Below are 17,627 nucleotides of genomic sequence, written 5' to 3' on the forward strand. Positions count from 1 at the left end.
GACTTCTTATATTTGAATACTAAATTGGGTTGATAAACCAAATTATATAAGTTGTCAATTTCATTCAATAATTGTCAACATAACCCAAAAGAGGTCATCTTATTATATTGTTGAACTAATTATAAAGGAACAAGTTTTTTTTAATAGTATGTTTACATTAGAGTTTTTTTTTTGTGGGTTAAAGCCTTCTATTAGATTTTTTTGACGTGTATATAATGGAATTGACAGTTTAAATCTACGGGACTTACTGAATAAAAGTCAAGAAAGCTGTTTGCTGTCGCTCATAGAAAAAATGAGTGTGAAATTGTATAAACTACACAATTAAGGGCGTAAATCTTGTCCGAACCTGAGCTAACATCACTGAATTAAACTTCATCAGGAATATATGAGTTTTACAAAAATGTCTATTTTTGTGATCAACATTTTTTACTCATTCCAAGATATGAATGAAAAGAAGGCAGACATTTTTAAAAAAATATCCGATTATGGAATGGAGAAATTATGGTAGAATTAAAAAGGTCAAGTCAGGCAATCATATGTTTATAATTTTTTTCCAAAGTTATTCATTTGACAACATTTTATTGTCAAAATGTATATTTCACATATCAGAGATGGGAACCTGTTTTCTATACAGTGAAATTTGCCAAAGTAAATTACAGAAAATGCAGAGATGGAAATGCTTATTTGAAATGACTTCACCTTCTTAATTTTACTACTAAGGGCGAAATCTAACATTTTCAAAAAATGCAGGTATTAATATATATATATATATATATTTTTGCAATTTTCAAAATAAATGACCTTTGTCACATCGTTTATATACTTAAAAATCTACATTATTGCCTAGATATATGGCAAATTCGAGTTGTACACATGTATATATAAGCTAGATATATACACGAAAAATCCGTAAAATATATTCAATCCAATATGTTTTTTTTTTTCTTCCCAGTATCCCATATTTAAAAATACACAATAAAACCTCCCATTGACCCAAATATACCCCTATACCGATTGCAAATAAAAAGAGGGAACTCTACAAATCAGATCAGAGAGACTCAAATATTTAGGTGGATACACAGCAAACATAATATCCTGCCCAGGCTATGCGAAATATTTGCTTTTGCAAAATAGACAAATGCCAAAGGAACAGAATGAAATAGAAAATTCAAAAAAAAAAAAAAAACAAAAGGTACAATAATATACACACCCTTCTGCATTGGCGGTGGCATCGCCATTTGCCTCAGTTGTGGCTGTTTCACCAGCAGCAGTGACGGAGGTTGCTTTGTCACCGTCAGCGGTGTTATTTTCGGTAGCATTATTATCGGTGGCAACAGCATCGCCATCAACCACTTTGTCTTTTTTATCCTTAGATGCGCAACCACCCATTTTGTGTGTGTGTTTGTTTTTTTTTTCGGAGAGAGAGATAGACAGAGAAGGAATGTATGTACGTGTGTGCGTTTGTTTAATTAAAATTTAAAGTTTTCAAGTTTTTCTTTTTCGTTTAAGTCTATTTGATTTGTTTTTGTAAAAAAATTTGGCGATTTTGGTCACAAAAGTTACAAAGTTCCGTTTTTCTCGTTTTTTTTTTGAATTTTTTGATTTGTGGTTCTTTGTTAAATATATATCTATGGTATGTCTAATATGTATGTATATATATTTAATTTGTAAAAAATTTGCTCCTTTTTCGTAGTAGTCTAACTAAGCAGCTAATACTAATATCAAGTTCTCTCTTCTTCGTCTTCTTCTTCTGGTACAGGTAGAATCTTAACGATTTTCACAAAGAATTACGAAAATTCGTAATATTATTTTAATGCTAGTCTTGTAGACACAAAACACTCGGTTGTGGGGAGCGAAAGATAGAGAGTGTGTGTGTGAGAGAGAGAGAGAACACAAAATGCCGTAGAGATTGCTTTAAAACACAGATGAAAGGGCGCGTCTTTTTCGGTTATTTTTTCGTCCTGTTGTTGCTGCTGCTGCTGCTGATGATGGCCCACAGAGTTGTAGTAAAGTGTAGTTATAATTAAGAGTACTAATAGTAGTAGAGTGGTTGGTTGGTTGATGGGTGGTGGTGGGTTGTATGAACGATTTTGCCGTTTCAAAGACGTTTATATCTTTTTCTATGCTAATGATTTTTTGTATTGTAAAAAAGTTTATGCAAAATATAGTTTCGTTTTGTTTTTTCTCACAATATTTGTTTGTTTGGTTTTTTCTTTTTTAGTTTTCTATTACGATTCGTTGGTTTTCTTTTATAAGGACGTTTTCAAAAATTGTTTTATGTTTTTTTCTGCGTTTTTATCTTGAAAATTCACAACTATAGAATTTGTTTTGTCTGCTTGTAAAAAAGACTCTGGTTTTGATTTGTGCGTCTGCTTTGATTTTTCTTGCTTTTGTGCGCTTTGAATTATTTGTTAAATAAATTTAAAGTAAATATTTTCCTTGTGGAAAGAATTTGCTTTTAGTTTTGGTAAAAAATTTATTTTCTGTTGAATTTGTGCTGTTGAATTTTTTTCCAATTTGCTTGCTTGCCGCGCCCAAAAGTATACTGGCTTTTTGCTATGTGCTATGCTACAAATTGAATATTTGCCGTTTCGGTTTCAATTTTTTCTATTTTCTTTGCAAGCGCGCGTTTTGCCGACAACAAACGAACACTCTCGGAAATTTATAAGGAACTAAACTTCCAAATCCTGTCGATGGCGGTGTTAAGCTGTGAAAGTCTGGTTGGAAATTAATTTTATGTATGTTTTGAGCATTGTAACAGCTCTCGTTGTCAACCGGCCTGCGTGCGCCGGCAATGGCAGGAGCAGCGGCTGCGGCAGAGACCGAGACAATTGTCAGGCACACTTTTGGCTTGAGAACAACAAGAACATCATATATTTGGGTGTGTTAAACCAGGGGTGCTCAAGAAGAAAAATCTGTTTTCAGTCAAATTGCTCTTCGCATATTTAAATCAGGAACAAAACAGTGTTAAGTCATTATTTATACAAATATTTTTTAACCATTTGCTTTATAAACTATTTTGGCAAACATTCGTGTTTAAAAACAATTAAATAGAACAGTAAAATATAAAGAAAAACAGAATTTTAATTTTCTCTTAAATTATCTCTTTTATCTCTTCATGTTCTAGAACACGGTTTTGAGCACCCCTGGTTAAACACACACATACATGGGTAATGCTCTTGAACAGAGGGAAAAGAAGAGTAGCGACGCCCGCTTCTATTCTTCTTTAATTTATGCAGCATTCATGGTGGTGGTGGGGTGGTAGCGTGAATCTTGACTCAACAGACTGCAGAGACTCAATGGTGAAATTCACCACATTTGGGCGGGGGAGAACAGAGTTTTATCATCGCATCCCAACCGGTGATGAGAATGGAAGAGCACAACATTTATGAGCTCTAATTAATTTGAATGCGACTAGGCCATAAAGCCGGGAAAGACAGAGAAAGAGAGAGTGAGAGAGCGAAAGCGTCTACATTGTTGCGGGGTTGAATGCATGAAATTTGCTCATTTTGGAAATGTCCCTTTAGAAAACATTTTCCAGGGTGTATCCTCCCTCAGAGGGTTGAAAATTGTTGAATTTATTTCGGTTTTTGCTCAGCAGTCCAACCATTAATATTGTCATTTAATACCCCAAATTATAATGTTTTGCACATTTTTAAATGTAAAACTCTTTTGGTTCCAAGCGTGCTGATGTGTTTGGTTTTAATAAAATTTAATGTGTTTCTTTTTTTTTTGGGTACGGTCACACACAACTGTTTAATTTGTTCTAATTAGAAAGCCAAAAAATAATCTCAATTGGCTTATTCGCCTGGTGGACAAACATGGTTAACTAGTGTGCTTCAAAAAACAGAAATAGATCTTTTGAGGTCTTAAATATTTACTCATTATATGGTTAGCTTGCACAGCATTTGGAATTCAAAGTACCGATGCTTTGATAGATATATTTGTGATTAAAACAGAATCAAAGCTTTGCCGCTGAAGCTGAGCGTGAAACGAATAATCGATAATTGTTCAAAAAAACGGAATTAATAAAAAAAATGTATTTTTTTTATTATTTTTAAGTTAATGTTTTGTGAATTTTCCATGGTAAAATTCAAAAGGTAAATTCATTTCAAATGAGCATATCCATCTCTGAATTTTCTGTAATTTAAAAATTTCACTGAATATACAGTAAAGAAAGTCTAAAAGTCGGGCGGGATCGACTTTATGATACCCTACACCCCTTTGCATATTTAGTAGAGCTTCATATAACAAATGAAAAATATAACAAATCGGATGAGCAATATATATAGGAGCTATAAACATATCTGAAGCGATTTTTACCAAATTTGACATACTTGTTTCTAGGCTCAATTTGGTCGTATGTGCCAAATTCCATCCCATTTGGGCGAATATTTCATGTTTGGTGCACAATAAAAGGCAAATTGGACGAAGATATATATGGGAGCTATATCCAAATCAAAATTTCATATCAAATGCGCAAAGACATAATACCCTGATCTGACATTGTAGTGTAGGGTATAAAAACAGGTTTCCATCTCTGGATTTATAAATATAAATTTTGACAATGAGATGTTGTCAGATGAATAATTTCGAAAAACAAATGTAAACATTTGTTTACTTTCTTAATTCTACCATGGAATTTTCTTTGATTTTTTTGTTTCAAATTCTGTTTAATTCTCCCATAGTCGTCAATATAATTGGATTTGAGTTTTTTTTTTTTGACTATCAACTTCATCTATGTGTATTTTTTTTAAATTATACCCGAAGGAAAATTGCTATCGAGTTTGAAAAATATCAAATATTGGCCATGGAACATTTTCCCCCTTTTCCGCTTCTTTACGGAGGGAGGGATCCTTTTTTGATTTAAATTCCCCAAACAATTGGTTGGGAATTTCATCATGATGTGAAACTGGCGCAATGTATCTCTCTAGGTCTCTGTTCTTCAAATTAAATAGAAGACAGGGACAAATATAAAGTAATTTGAACAGCCAAAAACTTGGAGCGCGCCAAAAAAACAGGCTAAGGATATCCTCAAAATGTTCACAATACAGTTAGCAGACATTTGAAGGATATTCAAGCAAGGAGTGGCCTCCCCCAAACATATGTGTGTCCTCGAAAACAGACCACCATTAAAGTGGGCATATAACAAGCTTAGGCAATAATGGGTGAAAAATTTTAAAGAAATTCTGAATATTGGGTTCGGCAGCTTGTAATAATAATAAAAACCTCACTTTTTTCGGTGTGCAGGCCACACCGTAATACAATTAATGTCAGTACAACACCCAGCGAAAAAATAATAAAAAAAAAACAAAGTTAAAAATAAGATACACAGCCTATAACATCCCTGTAAGGGATGGAAGTTGTCAATGGAAATATGTACACAGCAACATGGGAGTGGAGTAATGTGTGTATGTATGTGTAATGGCTGTACAGCTTTTGGAAATGAAAGGAGTGTAAACCATCAAGAGGGTGGTTGTTGATTTATATCAAAAAATATATATATTTTTAAATTTAATAATACAATTTTTTTCAGAACATGAGAACATGGTGTATAATTTCACACATTTTTTTCTGTGGATTTTATCTCTAAAAATCTCTGTGTTTGTACACGTACAAACGTGTTAGAGTCTATTGAGAGCCTAAGAAGAGTTTGCGTTATCCAGGTCGTGCCTTAATGTCAATTTCATGTTGTGAGCTTATGACTTTTGCCAGATTACCTTAACGGCAAATGAGTTTCCTCCGTTTCCTCTTTGAAAATCTCGAGAAAACGATTGGCATGGTATGGGTGCAATGTGTGTCAAGTGTTTTATTTATTTTCTTTATTCAATACACCTTTTGTGTTTAGCGTATGGTCGAACGTACGCCAACGCCCCATTAACACAACAACAACAAAAAAATCAACAGCCTCTTTCTCTGTGTTTTTTGTTTTGTTTTTTCTTTTTCTTTGCAGGATAGGAAGGATATGTATGTCGTTGCTCGTTGTTATCTTCTTGGCATAACCTTTACACTTTGCCGGTTTTGTAAAACATATTGAAGTCATTGTGTTTTCACCCAGCCATGCGACTGGTAAATGTCTTACAATGCAAGTGTTTTGGTTCTGGATTCCATTCTTGTTTAGATAATCGAGAAAATCTTCAAGTGTCTTGTGAGTAATAAGTATATCTGTTTTTTTTATTGAGGTTGACAAGCTGAAGATCGTACAGAAGCTAGATTTGAAAATTACAATTGATTTCAAAACAAACTATTTCCCATTGTTTGTTTATGGAAAACCATATGGTAAGACAATTGTCAAAATTTAACATCACTACTTCAGAAGTTGGTGTCAAAAGCCTGACACGTTGGTGATTTGGAAAATACATCCTCTAATGGAATTGACTGTGTAAATTGGGTGGTTTTTTTAAACATGTCTTATGTAAACATAGTCTAAATCTGCTGGTGTTAGAAAAATGTAATCGGGAAATTCGTTTATATTTATTGAAAAGAGATGCCTGCTTTATTGCACTTTGCTGTGGGGGTTTTTGCATGGTAAAAGAATATTGGTAGACGCATCGACACAGCTGCTGGGAAATCTATTTTGAAATATAAATTTTTGAATGAAAAATCAATTGACATATCAGAAAACCCCTAGTTAAAACACTCCATTGCATAACTGAAATAAAATGCAGGTTTTGTTTGGATTTCGATTAAAATCACCAATATCTTTATAACACTTAATGTGCTGGGGATTATTTTTGGTACAAAAACACATTAAATTAACTGCCATTGTATTTAACTTGATTATGGCGATTTTATGTCACCACATCACATTTGCCAGCCAAAATACCCCCGTGGACGGACACTTGTGTTTTCCAATCGACAATATATATATATATTTTTATTGTTTTATGTCTTGTTTTGTAGTATTTTTTACGCTTATCTGATAAGATGTCACTATATATGGATGACATAATCTGAGATCAGATTGTTACTAACCCTTAAGTTTTACCAAGCAGAAATCTTTTGAAAGCCATAAAATACAACTACCCTCAATTAATCACTGATATCACCACTTAGCAATGCATGTCTCTATAAATAGGTCATATACACACACAATAAAATAATTTGCACATGACTGCAATAAAGAAAAGAAAAAATTGAAATCTAGGCAATAAAAGTAAAGAACTAAAATAAGCGAATATCCTGCAGATTTAGTGCAATTGATGTTCGACAATTTTCCAATTGATTTGTGTTGGAAAAAGCAAGTGAGGCAAATTATGAACAACCACCAGATTTTATGACAGACAAAATGTTTTTTTTTACATATGTATTGTCAACTTTTCCCTGTGGGGAAGTTGTACACATCGTGTGATACATGGACGACATTTCTGTTGTAAAATACATGAGTAAAGTACATATGTACTTTTTCGATCACAGCGAGCCCTATTTTCAGTGGAAAAATATAATTTAATCAAAAGTTGTTGTGTGAAAATGTATACAAAATTAAATTTTTTGTAGAAAAGTCATCCATAAAGTATAATAATTTGTTTTAGAAAATGCAATATAATCACAGTGTAACTGAAGGAAATAAAAAAAAGACATATGTAAGTGTGTGATAGCAAAAAAAAGTTATTCAAATTTGTAAAAAATTTTGAAAAATTCTAATCATGAGAACCTCGTACTTATTTTTGAAAAAAAAAAAAAAACATTTTTTTTAATTTGACCTGTTATCTTTTACAATGACTAACATTTTTTATTAAAGTTCCGCTTTTGAAATAGGTATCCCTTATGAGGATACAATAACCCGACAAAAAGCTGTAAACATACTACAACTGTTCTTTATTATAGTTCCGCTTTCGAGATAGGTATCCCTTATGAGGATAAATATACTTTGAGGCTAAATGATAACTTTTGGTTATTAAAGTTCCGCTTTTGAAATAGATATTCTTTAGATTGCAGTGCTCCAATTTCAATGGCAGAGATGATTGCGTTTTCTTTCAATCTTTAAATCAATTAATACCAAGTTGTTTGTTGTTGCTTTCAGATTTTGTAATTGAATTCTTTAATAAAAAGTCTAGAATTTTGTGGATGTCTCTTTTTGACAACTCTAAGTGTTTCCTTGAATGATATGGTGGCATTAATTTGTGTCATAATTTGATGACAGAACCTATTCTTGGAATGCCATGCTGGCTCTTGGTTGGGTGGTCAAGAAAAAAAGAATGGGCGGCATTTTTCCCTTTGATGACGAAATCGTTGAATTGATGGACAATGGAAAGCAAAACAAAAGTGTTTGACTTTTTGTAGTGGCATTTAATTGCATTTATAGTGTTTGGGATGCTGGTGGTGTTGGTTCTACCACCCCACAAACAATGCAATAAATATATGTGTGAATCACCACCATCATCGCCACCGCCACCATAAAATGCTCAAGCATTCATATGTTTAAGAGCTGATAATGTTCTTTTGTTCCCCTAACCCTGCACCCCACCAATGTGTTTTGTACCCGCATCCATAACAGCTGTTTTATATGAGATTTATACATCTCGTACATATCTACTGCGAGAGCAAAACAAGAGAGAGTGAACTCTAAGGGATGTTTGCATGTCACTCCCAAATTTAATGCAGTTATATGGGGGAGATTAAAATATGGAATTTACTCCAATCCACAAGCCGTTATATTTTTAGTTGAAACCAGAAAAAAAAATTGTGCACTGTACTAGCATTGCAGCATTCCACCATTCATGTAATTTATTTAATAAAAATAGTTTTAAAGATTTTTCTTAAATATTTTTTAAGTCAGCTGATTTGCTTTAAAGTTATTTTTTAATGCATGTTTACATCGAAGCCTTAAAAACCTAATGTTTTTTAATTTAAATATGTGTCAAATGAACTTTTTAATTAAAATAAGCTCCGTGTTAACATGGCATTAGTTTATATGAATAGAAGAATACATTGCTGGGACAATGAACTGTCAAAGTTATTTTGGGATCGAATTTTTTTCAATGAAAAATTATTTAAATTTGGAAAAACTGTTAAAAAATGCAACCGCCGAATGGCGCCGTATAGGAAAATATATAAAAATCTACGTATTTTTGAAAAAAAAAATTGACTTGTCAATGTTCCAAAGCGGTGATGCATCTAACTGTATTCCTCTACCATGATAAAGGGTTTTACATATGTGCTGTCACTTTTATAGTCCATGTGTATTTCAAAATTGTCATTTTACATATGTCTCATTATTTTTGCTATCACATACTTGCATATGATTTTTATTTTTATTTCTTTGGTTACAGTGTTTACTTAAATACTCTATACATGACTTTTTACCGCAAACTCAATTTTATATATTTTCACACGACACTATTGATTTTATTGTATTTTTCCGACAAAAATAGTACGAATGTACTTTACTCATGTATTTCACAACTGAAATGTCGTCCATGTATCATTCGATGTGTGCAATTTCTACATATGGAAAATTTGACACTACATATGTAAAAAAAGTGATAGAGCCTTTAGCAATCAGCTAACATTTGTTTTTTGTCTAACCATTAAAAGTCTCGATTTTTTCTCAAACATGGCAACCTTGTACTTTGCGTGTCTGGGCTATAAATTCAACATCAAAATCATTGCTCTGCGAGTATAGGCCAATGTAAATTTGTATACACATACATACATGCATGCATGTATATGTTATTAAATATTAATGGACAAGACTTGATGAGGAGCCTTGTTATTGATTTTTTTCTTTTGAATTTTTATTAATATAAAAAAAACAACCTGAATATAAATAGAGCTTAAAAATACTAGAGAAGTATGTCTGGAGAAATAAAAAAACAAAAACACTGTCACTTTCACACACACACCATACATATGGACTTAGAAGCAACTATTTATGTGGGAAAATTTTTGAAGAAAATTTGGTTCGATAGGGGGTTTGGGAGTGAACGACACTTAAACTGACACACCACTTGGTATTAAATAATATTTCTCTTAACACAGAATATCCCAGAAAACAAGAAAAACTCTTCAATTATTTGAAAAACACACATTCTTCACATGTTCCAGTTCTCACAGCTCCAAGCATTTGGGTGCGAGTCTTTTGCCAGACACAAAGTTCTCATGCACAAATATTTAAACGATGACAAATGTTTGTCATCGCTATGTTGGACCATGGCTAAAAAGGATACCAAAAGAATCATTTGTCAAAGAGGGAACTAGAAAAAAAAAACAAGGAAGACAAACGGAAAAGCCGACATTTGTTCCGGAAACCTTTATGGGATATTTAAATAATCTGAATAAAATGGAGCAAAAGAAGTGAAAACACACAACACTGTGTGTGTGTGTGTGTGATTTATGCTAACCATTTTAGCTTACAAGGATTAATGCATAAATTTTACAATATTTTTTTTATAAATGACGTCATCTATTACTGTTTTTTCACCCCTCCAAAGAAAAAAAGGAAACGGGGCGTCAAAATTTTTGTTTCATGTTTCCTATGACTATGCAATTCATTTGGGGGAGTTATAAATGAAGCAATGTTGGCGCCACATGCAACCTTTAACAGAGGACACAAATTAAAATGTTTGCAAAATGCAAATGTCTGTAATTAGGCCTATTTTTCTAATGGAACAAAGCAGTATAAGAAATATTTTTTTCATTAATAAATAAAAAAACAAGTAAAAAAGCTGTAGGTTTGGCCGGGCCGAACTTTAAATACCCTCCACCATTTCGAACGAATTTCGAATTGAATTTCATTTTTATAATTTTATTTTTGTTGAGAGTCTAAAACTAGCTTATTGCTATTATTAGTTTATATCTTATTAAAACTCATCATAAATCTACTCAAAAGTGAAAAAAGACAATTAAATTTTTTCAACGAAAAATTGGGCGCCATTTCGCAAGCTTCTTAAAATATTTGCTATTTTTCTTGACACGACTGTTAAGTTGGCCATTCATCAAACTTTGAAAGTCCTTTGAAAATTTTTTAATTTTAATTTTTTAACATCGCAAAGTGTTCAACACTAAATTTCATTTGGGCGCCATTTCCCAATAATTTTTCTATTAATTGTTAATTGTAGCGAAATTAATTTTTTTAAGCTTTCAGTTGGTTTTGCTTCAAAATATTGAATATATATTTCTTAATATATACTAAACTCATTATATGATATTATCCATGTGATATATATAGTATATATTCGGTTTATATTTTTATTTTCTTCATCTCTTGCATTTCAGCTTTTCTCTCTCCCTCTCTCTCTGCGAAAAACACAAAATCAAATCCTTTGATATTATATTAAATCCTTTTTATGGCATTCTATCTGCAGACATGACACAGGATTTTTAGAATTTTATAATTGTGAATTTTCAAGTTGTCATTTTTTTCCATTATTATTTGGTTTCACTGATATTTCCGATATATTTTTTTTTCAAAATTTTACATTAATTAAATTTTTCTTTGCAGCTGCATATTTTTGTGTGCAGTTAATTTTTCATTTTCTTCTTCTTCTTCTTCTTTTGTTTTTCTTATAACCAAATCACTGAAAACAACAACAGCATAATTATTTGTACAATATAGCACGCGAACCGTTAATGCCAACTTGTGATATTCGATTAAACAATTAAACACGTTAACTGAAGTCGCAATGGCTGGCTATGTGGTGCAGCAGTGGTTAAAACCCCAAACACAGTGACGGCGTTTGTGTGGTGGTGCTGCTACTGCTGCTGTTGCCAGTTGTTAACGTCGCCACGGCTCATTCCTTTGGTGGGGTACAAATACAGCCTCAAAACTTTGGTTTCTACTTTCACCAATACACTCGCACAGACACACACATAGACCGGGTTGCCAGGTCTATCAAGCTTTTCAATGATTATAGGCGATAAGACAAAAAAGTCTTAAAGTCTTTTAAGTGCATATTGTCACATGCTTGTGGTGGTGAATGGATGATAGGTAAATATAGGCATGTTTAAGAAGCTGTGTCATCCTTTTCCATACAAATCACTCACAAGCTTATCACATCTATCACCCATCCGTCCATGTGAACAGACAGACGACGGCACTCATTCGGCCCATCAACAAAAGAAAGAACTAGGCAAAGTGAAATTGAATACATCGCCATTATTTCGCTTGCTTGCAATACGCCAACTGCATCTTCTATGGCATAGATATTTAGCTCTTCTCCTTCTTCAAATGAAAAAACGAAAATCTACTCACTTTTTAATTGTTTAATTAAGAGCAGAACGTAACCAAATAAATCATAATAACAACAAATACAGTAAAAACAATGTGTGTTGTTTTTTTTGCATTTTTTTCCAAGACCGCAAAATGTGGCAGAAAAGTATTTGGGGGGGATATGGGGTGGTGTGGTGTGTGGTGCAAGTAATCGCTTAGAATAAATCTCCAATGAACACAACACAATAGATACAAATAATAAACAATTACTTTACTATTTGTATATATCTATTGGTTTACAATGTGTATGTTTGGTATTTTTATTTTTTCTAAGGCAAATAATAATAAAACAAGAATCTAGATAGATTACTTGTGGTTTGTTGTTGGTTTCTTGCTATGATATCAAATGTTGATTTAAGAAAAAAGGAAAAACAACACATGCACTGTGACAATAAATGCAATTTTTTAATATGTGAAAGTATATTTACATTGCTCTTTAAAATAGATGATATTACTTCAACAAAATTTTTTTCTATTGGAATTTTCATTTAAATGCTATTACACAAATATAAAAAAAAGTGCATCAATCTTATTTTCGAATTTATTTTAAAATAATATTATGTTATATAAAGGGCTGCAATTTATAGCATCTCAAAGGAATATGAATAGCCCACTAAAAATGTAAAAAAAAACACCTCTAGAAGGCTGTACATGAAGACCTTATTTCAGCGACACCTAAATTACGTGTTTTATGAAAATCCTTAATTTATTTGACGTATAATAAAGGAATTGACAACCTCAATAACGCGTTTCATGAAAACATGTCTGTGTAAATTAGGTTTAAGCATTAACAGCTGACCATAAAACAGCTGATGGAAATAATACAACAATAAAGACGAAATGTTCTTTACATATGTAATGTCAAATTAAAATAAGTAGCAAATATCATGTGATACATGGACGAAATTTTAGTTGTGAAATACATCAGTATAGTATAAATTCACTTTTTCGATCACAGCGAGCCCTATTTTTATTGGAAAAACATAATTTAGTGAAAAGTGCTGTTTGTTTGTTATAAAAATTAAATTTCTGGTAAAATGAATCCATAAATTATTATAATTTTTTTATTAAATAAATAAATAAATAAAAATAAAATAAAAACATATGCAAGTGTGTGATGGCAAAAATTGTAAAACCAATCCGTCTTAAAACGTTCAAAGTTTACTAAGGCAATAAAATCCAGTAAACTCTTCGATGCACAACTGTGAGAATTGTTCTCTCTCTCTCTCTAAAGCTCAAATGTAAATGGTATACAAACATGTTTAGCCTCCGTTCACACAGAGCAATGTTTGTCCAGCTCTTAACCGGGACTTACACAAAATAGATTTTTTTAAATCAGTAAAGCAATTAATACATTATGAAGGAATAAATAATTGATATTGAAACTAAATGACATAAAATTTGGAATTGGATATTGTATAGTATGGAGGGTATATAAAGGTTGTCATTCCGCTTGTAACACCTCGAAATATCCATAATAGTACATACAAAGTATATATATTCTTGATCAGCATAACATTCTATATCGACTGCCGGACTTTGGTATTGGAAATGCGCTATATTGGTTCACGTTTTGGTATAGCCCCTATACAACTGTACTAACATATTTAAGGTTTTTTTTTTGAGTTTTTTAGTTACAATTTTAACCCGATTTTGAGGTATTCGTATAGACCCCATACAAAGATACCTCCCTATATTCGGTATTTTGATGATTTTAGCGGTATTAAACACCGGAATATTTTCGAATTCTGTATTTGAAGTTCGTAATGGGTACTACTGGGTATTACCGCCTGTGAAAGAAAATTGTCTATACAGTTCGAGGTCTTTGTATAGCCCCTATATAACGGTACCTCCATTAATTCGGTATTTTGATGATTTTAGCATTTCGATGATTTTCCGCACATTTTTTCCATTTTTTTTAATGTGGATTTCGATTTTTGTTACATAAAAACATACAATTTTTCCCTTTTAAAGGTTTCCATAACATTTTTAATAGAACGAGAATGGAGCCCCAGTTTCTCTGTAATTGTAATACACAATAAAATTTATGGCTTTCCTCCGTCATTAATTTCAATTCATTTCTATTCAGTTAAAATGAATTGCAAACTAGAAAACAAAATCGAAAGTGTCTAAACAATTGCAATTATTTTTAGCTACGAAAAAAATGCAACAAAACTATACCGGAATTATAGCATAACACTACAAAACAAGTTAGCAAGTGTAAACGTTAAAGTGGGGTGGAGAGGTGACACTATCAAAGCGTAGCCAACCATGTACATCGAACACATGCATACATAGGTGCCATAGAACAACTAGCCGCCATCGACATTCGTTCATTCATTCATTGTTTAATTACACTGACGGATTGCATGAGTCCACAATAAAAAAAATAGTGAATATTTGGAGTCACCTTATTTAGTGGCATGCCATTATTTAACAATAATTATTGTGTCGATATGTATGAAAATGTTGGTATATTTTTGCCAAAGTTTATTGCCAATATATGTATGTATATATATATTTTAATATGCAATCCGTTCATCCATTCGTTGGCCATAATACGTAATATGCCAAAAGGGAGTTTGTGTGTGTTTGTCTGTCTATGAACGGATTTGGCTAGCCAAATTTGCCAATTTTTTTTTGCTGGCTTTTAATAGGGGAAAAACGCACAACTTAATTGAAACTAGGAAGGCCATTAATTGTGCGGGAGGGGAGATTGAAAAATATTTACACAGCTCAACAAAAAATGTACAAAAAATGTATTTTGGAAAATTATTGCTTAGAAAATTATTGGCTGGTGTAAACAGGGTTTAATAATATCTAGAGCATATTGTCATTGTGAGAGTACAACTGGTCTATAGGAAAATTTGCAGAGAAATTGTATAACTCTTGGTTATAAAACTTGTCTGGTGTAAACTTGGCTTAAGAGCACATTGCAATTGTCAATTTTTTCAACTTTGTTAAAAAACAATTTAAACCACGTTAAATATAGGAAAATATACGTAAGGTAAACAGTAATGCATTATTGATCATTATGCGCAACAAATAACTCTATCGCCTGCTATATTTTATTCCCATAAAAAAATTCTGAACACCATAAAGACTAATAAACGTTATTTCTTTATTAAATAAATAATAACAAGAAAAATATCTAAAGCTATTAACGACAATATTGTGAGTAATATCCAAAGTTCCTATTAAAGAAGAAACAAAAAAATACGACCACAGACTAGGTAATATAATAATAATTTTGCAAACATACAGATTGCTATACTTATTACTTATGGCATACTTGAACAGTGCTGAGACTGACGCCTGTCAGCAAGAATAAAAAAAATCTCTTTGTGCTTCTTATTCTTTCTTTAAAACAGCGGATGCAGTTAATTTAACAACAAGCGACACACAAATCAAAATTTTTGAGTTTTGTGAAAAAAATTGTGGGTGAACATACACATGGTAACGGAATATGAGAGAGAGGGAGAGGAATACAAAAATATCTAAATTGTGAAGTTAGACAATGAGAATACAAAATGTTTGTTTATAATATAATAATAATTATTAAAAAACGATATAATATTCTTATAATCATGGATGATGGTCAGTTGTTTTTTGAAATAAATTAAACGAATTATTTAATATTTAACGTTCATAATTATCGTATGGCCGAATTATGGCTTGCGAACAGTTGAGTTTTCTAATATTTGCAAATAAATCTATTTGCATTTAACATGTTACGAAAATAAAATGTAACAAAACAAATTTGTTTTCATGTCAACTTGAGCGTCATCTACATTTCAGTCGTGTGCTGTGTTATTATGCACTCAAGGGTGTTGCCTGTGCTAATAACTGTGTCTTGGGTAAACAGTTGACAACTCTGTTAGTTAACATGGCAATGCTGTTGGTTTGTTTGCCTTAGATAACAGTTTCCACATTTATCTTTTCTGCTAACCACGTAAATGAATGCATGGAAACAGGTAGCTAAAAAGGAAGAAGAATAATGTTGCAAAAAGCCTACATGAACGCGTCAGGCAATTGTAAGCGTAAGAATTGTAAAGATTATGCCAATATTTTTTAGCCGGCTATTCTGGGGTTCTGATCCTTAAACACTGTCTTAAAATAAACTAACAGCACTGAGAATGTTTCCTCAAAATAAAGGCTTTAAAATCTCTATTTTAATATGTTTAAGACAAGTTAATTTCTCTTCCTATGATATGGAATATATTTTATTATTTTCGCAAAATCTGCCACTTGTCATACGTACACATTTCAGATATGACAATAAATTTTATTTCATAAATGGAAAAGTCGAGTATTTCTGAAAAGGATTGCCATATTCGATTAAGCAAATGAGTCTACCTCTATTGTTTTACCATGAATAAACCCCCAAAGCAAGTAATCGTTAATCGATTTGTTTGCATCTGAAACCCACTGTCTTTAGTGTTATATGGCTCCATTGTAATTTGTTTAAACCCAAACATGCACGACGTTGCAAAAAAACAATTGGATTGAATTATTTGCATACATTGAAGTACCGACAAGAAAAAACAAACAACACAAATCCCTCATTTCATTAGTCAGCTGAAAAAAATCTACTACCCCTATCTAACAATTGACAAAGTCTACTATAAATTTCCCTTGTCTTTCTCCTGCCTAGCTCTTCACTCCACGGCATTCATTTGTCGTCTAATACAATTTAATTGAACTATATAAGCAATGCTGCTCATCTGGATCTAAGTATGTGTTAAAATACTACACTCCAGCCAGTAAAATGGTGGTGATGATGATGATGTTGATGATTTTAATAAATTTCAATTGAATAATTAACAATAATCATCATCATCATCAACGCTAATAGATTGTTTGTTGACTCAACTCATAAAATACACTTAAAGAAATTCTAGAAAAATTGGACGATACGAAAGTGAATCCCAAAGAAAAATATCATTGGAAATATTTGCTCTGTTCCAGAACCCTTTTACAATTTATTTTCGATATCATAATGGGAAAATCGGTTATCGTTAAAAAGTTCTTGCTATTCCGGAACAGAGTTATTATTTTCAAATTTTTGATTTAATAAAAAAAAACATTTGGAATGGTATTATCTTTTGCTTTCTCATTTGAAACGTCATAGAGAAACAGGCCCTTAAAACAACAACGACAATAAACACAAAATTTCTTTCATGAAGGAACACACCTCCAACCTCACAACAAAGAAAGTAGTGTTTGCCTATCTTATCATTAGATATGAGTGAAATTATCGGTATTTGTTGATTTGTTTAGAAGCAATAAACAATTTATGTCAGAGATTTCGTATTGCATTAGTTTACTTTTTGCTATAAATAAAAATGGTGATGATTTGAAAAAAAAAATAAGTTTTCCAAGCGTTTTTGTTAGCTTTCGTTTGTTGTGTGTTTTT

General features: G+C 31.9%; 1 protein-coding gene across 3 annotated transcripts in view; it reads right to left on the reverse strand.

The window, feature by feature from the left end:
- Positions 1-17,627, reverse strand: part of LOC101897700 (arginine kinase 1) — a 50,711-nt gene that overhangs the window by 3,621 nt on the left and 29,463 nt on the right. Inside the window, exon 1 of one of the 3 annotated variants that reach the window (XM_059131767.1) lies at positions 1,211-1,491. The exons of the other annotated variants lie outside the window; for them this stretch is intronic. Within the exon in view, the coding sequence (XP_058987750.1) occupies positions 1,211-1,389 (179 nt within the window). The 5' untranslated portion in view covers positions 1,390-1,491. Of the gene's footprint in view, positions 1-1,210; positions 1,492-17,627 lie in introns of those variants that run through there. 3 annotated transcript variants of the gene reach the window in all.

The sequence above is a fragment of the Musca domestica genome, unplaced genomic scaffold (assembly GCF_030504385.1).
Source record: "Musca domestica strain aabys unplaced genomic scaffold, Musca_domestica.polishedcontigs.V.1.1 9, whole genome shotgun sequence".
NCBI lineage: Eukaryota > Metazoa > Arthropoda > Insecta > Diptera > Muscidae > Musca > Musca domestica.